The sequence below is a fragment of the Hoplias malabaricus genome, chromosome Y (genome assembly GCF_029633855.1).
Source record: "Hoplias malabaricus isolate fHopMal1 chromosome Y, fHopMal1.hap1, whole genome shotgun sequence".
In the NCBI taxonomy this organism is placed as follows: domain Eukaryota; kingdom Metazoa; phylum Chordata; class Actinopteri; order Characiformes; family Erythrinidae; genus Hoplias; species Hoplias malabaricus.
In genome coordinates, this window is record NC_089820.1 from 68,841,756 (window position 1) to 68,849,255 (window position 7,500).

Sequence of the window (7,500 nt, forward strand, 5' to 3'; positions counted from 1 at the left end):
ACTGCTGATTGTTCAGTGTTGACTGTTCACTGCTGATTGTTCAATGCTAAGTGGTCACTGCTGACTGTTCACTGCTGACTGTTCACTGCTGATTGTTCACTGCTGATTGTTCACTGCTGAGTGTTCACTGCTGAGTGTTCACTGCTGAGTGCTCACTGCTGAGTGTTCATGCTGACTGTTCACTGCTGAGCACTCACTGCTGATTGTTCACTGCTGATTGTTCACTGCTGAGTGTTCGCTGCAGTGTGTTCGCTGCTGAGTGTTCTCTGCTGAGGGTTTACTGCTGAGTGTTCACTTCTGAGTGTTCACTGCTGAGTGTTCACTGCTGATTGGTCACTGCTGAGTGTTCGCTGCTGTGTGTTCACTGCTGATTGTTCACTGCTGTGTGTTCACTGCTGAGTGTTCACTGCAAAGTGTTCGCTGCTGATTGGTCACTGCTGACTGTTCACTGTTGATTGTTAACTGCTGACTGAAGTATTCCAAATTTCCAAAGATTTGTTTAATATACTTTAAGGTGTGGTGAGTATAAACATACACACACGAACACACACACACACACACACACACACACACACAACAAAATCTCAGACAGCTTGTCTATCCATCCTTGCCCTCCTCCATCTCTTTGTCACCTTCCTTTTGCCTATGTGTGTGTGTGTGTGAGTGTCTGTGTGTACCTGTCTCTTCTGGATGATGAATGTCTTTTCCGTGGGGTCACTGTCAGTGTGGTCAATCGTGCGCATCCCCCTAAACCCCCCTCCCTCCCCCACCACCACCACCACACACACAGTCATAACTGTTTATTACTCTGTGGAATGTGTGTGTGTGTGTGTGTCCTCGTCCAGATCTGTGGATTTATGGCTTTGGTCCCATTGTGGTCCATTAGCAGAGCTTTACCAAACTACTAGAACACACACACACACACACACACACACACATTTATGCAAATGATCACAGTGCAGTGATAAAATGATTCCTAGAAAGACAAAGTGTTTGGAGGGGTTTGATCTGTTGTGTGCAGAGGGCTGAAAGGTTGTTGACTGTATTAAAGTTACTGAGGTCTCCGTGAAGTGGGGCTGTGTTTGGAGAACTTTCAGTAAACACACGAAATGTGTGTGATATTGATGTTTATAACACATTATTTAACACACTGTCATATTAGTGTATAATAATGAGGACTGGGCGGCACGGGTAATGTCTCTTTCACAGCTCCAGGGTGCTAGAGGTTGTGGGTTCCAGTCCTGCTCCAGGTGACTGTCTGTGAGGAGTGTGGTGTGTTCTCCCTGTGTCTCCGTGGGTTTCCTCCGGGTGACTGTCTGTGAGGAGTGTGGTGTGTTCTCCATGTTTCTGTGTTGGTTTCCTCCGGATGACTTTTGCCCCCTCCAGGGTGTATTCCTGCCTTGCGCCCAATGATTCCAGATAGGTTCTGGACCCACCGTGACCCTGAACTAGATAAATGTTACAGGCAATGAATGAATAATGAGTTCCCTTTTCTGGCTCAGTGTCACACAAACATTCATTGATTGTCTATTATTGGTGAGAAAAGAGAAAGATATCTCTTTCTTTCTCTTTCTCTCTGTCTCTCTCTCTCTCTGGTCATCGATCAATGTTAAGGGTCCTAATAATTTCATTTAAACACTCGCACTGGACATTCAACACATCAAAGGTGTGTGTGTGTGTGTGTGTGTGTTGCAGGTGAAGTGGGTGCAGAGGCAGGTAACACACATCAGAAAAAAAAGAGCAAGTCTCGAAGCTCTGAAGGACAACACATACAACAGTATGTATACTCTGTGTGTTTGTGTGTGTTTGAGTGTGTGTGTGTGTGTGTGTGTGTGCGTGTGTGTGTGTGTGTGTGTGTGAGTGTATGTGTGTTTCTGAGATGATGGTGAATATTCAGTGATATTTTATCTTTTAATACACTTAATTTTTGGATTTTCTGTGTCTTTCCCATTACAGTGTTGTAGTCTTTAAACACCACACCCCCTCCATCCCCCGTCTCAATTATTGCCCTAAGCCCTAAGGCCTTCCCTGAAGTGTGCACTTTGATGAGGTTTGATATGATATTGTTGAAGGGTGAGCAAAAGGGGAGCAAGTGTTAAGGGGTCAGGGTTGAGAGCAGAATTGGGACACACTTCACCAGGTTCCCTTTCTGCTGTGTACTCCACATGCAGAGAGCAAGGGGGTCACTCACTATTTTAAACAAAATGTGACTGGACTTACCTACATCAGATAGAGCACCGTTTTATCAATCAGAGAAATGCAGGGAGAGTCAGAAGTTGCAGGACACACTTTCATTTCAGAAACTAAAGGAAAAATGGCATATCTGAACACCCCAGCAAGAAATGGGTGAGGGGTCTATCTTTAGGTTGTGTCCCTAAGATGGCCGCCATCTTGAAAGCCGTCATATTTGATCAAGGGCAGATTTTTCCAATGGGAAGGGGGTCATGTAGCATATCAAAAAAGATCAGAATTGTCTCAGAAATCAATTGCTCAGTTGATTTGCAGTGATTTAAATTCAATTTAATGGAATGACAAATATTACACTTGTGTTGCCAAAGCAGAAGTACATAGATTATTCGCAAATTAACAATACAGTAGAGAGAATAGGCATATGTTTATCTAATTAAACAAAAAAAATTACAGTAGAAAAGAAAAGCATAAATTGAAGAGCGAGGGATGAGTTTGTGAAAAATATTTTGAGTTAAAAATGAGTTTCAGTGGTAGTTTGAATACTGAATGAAAACTTACAGACAAGTTCACATTCTGCCACGTTCAAACACACCATTCCACCTCAGAAAGACGCAGAGCTACTGAACGTAAACACAGAGACAATAGCAGTTTCCCAGAATCGTTGATGTTGCCTTTAACCGCTAAAAAACAATTATTTGAAACCTGAATTTCACTGCCCCCTGGTGGAGCACAGATTTTCCCATGGTTCTTAAATATGAGGATAACTTTAGAGAGGTGCTCATTTTTTGTTTTCTTATAGTTATTTTTTTTATATAGACCTCTTAAGGGATAGTTGTGTTTGTGTGTGTGTGTGTGTGTGTGTGAGAGAGAGAGAGAGAGAGAGAGAGAGAGAGAGAGAGAGAGACAGAGACAGAGGGAGAAAACACTCACGTAGCTCTGCAGTGAGTCTCCCTCACAGAGCCAGCAGAAACGTGCTCACATCATCACGACGACGCCTGCTGCTCAGAGAGAAAGGGAGAGAGAGAAAGAGAGAGGGACAGAAAAGGAGGAACAGCAATAGAGATCTAGATGGATGAGTGTAAAGAAATGGGGGAGAGAAGTAGAAGAGAAGTAAAGAGATAAAAGTAGAGAGAATATGCATAAATGTTGAAGAGCGAGGATGAGTATGTGAAAAAAGAGGATGACTGGATGGAGGAGAGAGAGAGAGAGAGAGAGAGTTGATGCTCTGTGAGCCATGGGGTGGTAGTGAAATGTGAAATGCTTATGAGGTGTTGAAAATATGCTAATGTGGCAGCAGTGTTCAACAGGAGAGTGTGTTCTCTCTCTCCTCTCTCTCTCTCTCTCTCTCTCTCTCTAGACAGTGCTGATCGCTCTGGGCAGAGGTGGAGTGGGCATGGCTTAGGAAAGGCTCCTCCTGATTTGTTATATTTTAATGACCCCCTGTGGCCCCTGCAGTGGGAGCTGGTATGTCACGTTATTTATTTCCTGAGAACATTCATGTGAATTTCAGCTAGCTTCAATATTAGAATCCCATACGTGTGCCAGGAGAAATGAATATATCATAAATGACTTGTTTCTTATTTCTGATCGTATTGTGATACATATATATATATTTATATTATATTAGCTATTAAATAATGATGTATTTATTTATTTATTAAATATATCAATCAAGGTGTTTGCCTATGTCAATTGGTTTGTGTGTTTGTGTGTGTGTGTCTGTATCTGTGTGTGTGTGTGTGTGTGTGTGTGTGTTCCTCTGGGTCCATCCAGCTTCATCTGCTCAGCTTTTCTTCTCCAATACAAAACAGTTCCACTCCCACTGAGCCCCATTTGTCTGATATGTTTACTTAATCTTTCTCTCTCTCTCTCTCTCTCTCTCTCTCTCTCTCTCTCTCTCTCTCTCTCTCTCTCTCTCTCTCTCTCTCTCTCTCTCGCTTTGTCTCTCATTTCTCTCTCTCTGTCTCTCATTTTTCTCTCTCTCTCTCTCTCTCTCTCTCTCTCGCTCTCTCTCTTTCTCTCTTTGTCTCTCATTTCTCTCTCTCACTCACATTTCCTCTCTCTTTCTCTCTCTCTCTCTCCCTGTCTCTCATAACTCTCTCTCTCTCTCTCACTCTCTCATTTCTCTCTCTCTTTCTCTCTCTCTCTCTCGCTCGCTCTCTGTCTCTCTCTCATTTCTCTCTGTCTCTCTCTCTTCTCCTCCTGTTTGTTTTCTTTTCTGTCTAGTCATAATGGAACCGCTGCCATGAAAAAATAAAACTAAACTAAAATCTCCACACACTCTTTTTAAAGATCAGATTGTGTGGATGTGAATTGAAAGCCTGGCATTTCCAAAGGTTTCTTTTGTTGTGTCTTGTTTCTGCTGCTGAGAGAGGCAGATGAGCTCTCTTTCTTTCTCTTTATCCGTTCTCTTTCTCTCTCTCTGCATGTGGTGTGTTTTGAGTTCCTTTTCTGATAAATACACTTGCATGTCAAAAATCTTTAATACTTGATTATTATAGTCTTTTGCTAATGGTGTTACCACACACACACACGCACACACACAGTTTACAAATATAACAGTCTGTATTGGCTTGTGGACTGCAAACAGACCATTTCTGCAAGCATAAGTCTACGATGTCACATTGGAGCATGTGAAAAATGAGGCCCGACATTGTCTTGCTGAAATGACCATGGACTTCTCAGGGACAGAATATGCACATTCCAAAAGCCTGACACATTTGCCTTTGCACCTATAGCTTATAACTAACCTTGGACATGTATTTTTCCTGAAAACTTCTTCTCAGACCAGAGCACAATGTTTTACTGTCTTTTGGACCATCGGAGATGAGCCTGTGTCCAGAGAAATCCAAAGCATTTCTGCATTGAATTGATGTATGGCTTTTTCTTTGCATAAGAGTTTCACATTGTACTTTTTCTTGATGCAGTGGTGGACAACAGAACTAGTTACAATCCCATGTGGCTATATTTACTACTGTAGTTTCTTTTGCAGTGCCATCTGAGGGCCTGAAGGTCACACTCATTTAACATACTTTCATGATATTAGGAATGATACATAGTGAAAGACCTGCAGTGAAATGTTGAAAAATTAGCATAAAGTGGCAAGTATCTACCTATTTTGCTTTTAAAGTCTGAGTATTTGGTGAATACACCTTTTATATCCTGTATATTCTCTTGCTTATAGTGGATAATTCAGAACAACATAACACACTTACTGTAAAGATTTCCTTTATTTAACCCTGTGCCAACTTTAACTAAAGGTTAAATGAGCCATTAAAGGCTCTAAAAACAAACATAAACAAACAAGCGAGGAAAAAATTACTCATAAATATCACAATAAACTGAGATAAATACAGCATGGTGTAAGAGACTGTATATGTTTAATTAATTAATTATGTGACTGGTATTCAATATGTGTGTGTGTTGATTTTCCACACAGTTTAACCATGGTCAGGTGGGCTCCAGTCTCTGGACATGAACGTGATGCCGGTTTGGCTCAAGAACATCACGGGTCGAGAGGTGGTGGTCAGTGTTATAGATGACGGTGAGTAGATATATGTTAAATATTATGTTGGTGAGTTATTACCTGCAGCTTACCACATTGGTACAACTTGATTTCTAATTGTTATACGTTATTCCACCTTAAATTCTACATCACTCACACACTCACACCTACGGACCCTTTTGAGTCTCCAATCTACCTACCAACGTGTGTTTTTGGAGCGTGGGAGGAAACCCACACAGACACAGGGAGAACACACCACACTCCTCACAGACAGTCACCCGGAGGAAACCCACGCAGACACAGGGAGAACACACCACACTCCTCACAGACAGTCACCCGGAGGAAACCAATGTGGACACAGGGAGAACACACCACACTCCTCACAGACAGTCACCCGGAGGAAACCCACACGGACACAGGGAGAACACACCACACTCCTCACAGACAGTCACCCGGCGTGGGACACGAACCCACAACCTACAGGTTCCTGGAGCTGTGACAGAGACACTATTTATTCATTCTTTAAGCATGTATTTAAGGCCTACAACTTTCTAAGGGAAAAAGCACAGATCCTCAACCCTACTGTGGGATTTTTAAACTCCTATAAAGCTCTCTCTCTGAGAAGATGAGATTTTTCTCTCCGTTGGAGGAGATGGTCTCAGCTCTTTTAATGCTCTCTCTCCCTATTTTCCAGAGTCTGAACGGTAAGAATATCTGGCAACCCGCTCTCATTTGATCTATTAAACAGCCTGTTATCATGGTCCTATAGAGCTCTGCCAGACCCATTAACACACATCACTCTCTAAAACCCAGTGTCTTCTCCACGAGAGAGGGAGCAAAATGGAAGACAAGAAGGAGAGACAGAGTCCTGAGAGGTGGGAGAACAGGAGAGAGTGAGGAGGTGAAAATGGAGAGTCAGAAAATATGAAGAGCAGAATGACAGATCACTCTCTTTCTCTCTCTCTCTCCCTCTCTCTCTTTCTCTCTACTGAGGGATTGAAAGAACAGCAACTTAAGAGTTCATTCATCAAGAACTAATTGAGGCCTGAAGACTCTGGAGTGCTGAAGTGTGTGTGTGTGTGTGTGTAGAGGAATCCTGCGCATTGAGAAATGTTTTTTTGGTGGTAAAGGTTGCTTGTTGTGGCAGACGTGTGTGTGTGTGTGTGTGTGTGTGTGTCCGGAGGAGGATACACACACAGTTCTAACTGCTCTGAATACTGATGAGAAAGAGAGAGTATTAGATTTGCTTCACTGACTCTTTATGTTCTGTTCTACCTTCTATTGATTCTAGCAGGATTTCGCTTCTCTCTTTTTTATTCTCTCTCTTTTTTATTCTCTCTCTCTCTCTCTCTCTCTCTCTCTCTTTCTCTCTCCCATTCCCTCTCCCCTCTGTATCCTCTCATTTGTTGTTTCTTCTGTCTTTCTCCGTCTGCCTTTCTCCCTCTCTCCTATTTTACTTTTATTCTATCATTCTCTTTTTTCCTCTATAGACTTTCTCTCTCTCTCTCTCTCTCTCTCTCTCTCTCTCTCTCTCTCTCTCTCTCTCTCTCTAATGTTTGAATGTGTGTGTGTGTGTGTGTGCACATCACCTTTAGCTGTTGTGGATCGATGATCATTGATTTTGATATCACACTGAAATATATTATTCCCCTACTACACACACACACACACACACACACACACACACAGATGCACTCTGCACCCTGTAACCTCCAAACAGCTAATGTAATCAACCACTGCTCTGTGTGTGTGTGTGTGTGTGTGTGTGTGTATGTGTGTGTGTATCCCTAACACTGATATTGACT

At 42.4% G+C, this 7,500-nt stretch overlaps 1 protein-coding gene across 1 annotated transcript in view; it reads left to right on the forward strand.

The window, feature by feature from the left end:
• LOC136677595 (PC3-like endoprotease variant B) overlaps positions 1 to 7,500 on the forward strand; it is an 89,245-nt gene that overhangs the window by 16,859 nt on the left and 64,886 nt on the right. The window contains 4 exon segments of the mRNA XM_066655158.1: positions 1,696 to 1,781; positions 3,552 to 3,654; positions 5,630 to 5,647; positions 5,650 to 5,734. Of these exon segments, the coding sequence (XP_066511255.1) occupies positions 1,696 to 1,781; positions 3,552 to 3,654; positions 5,630 to 5,647; positions 5,650 to 5,734 (292 nt within the window).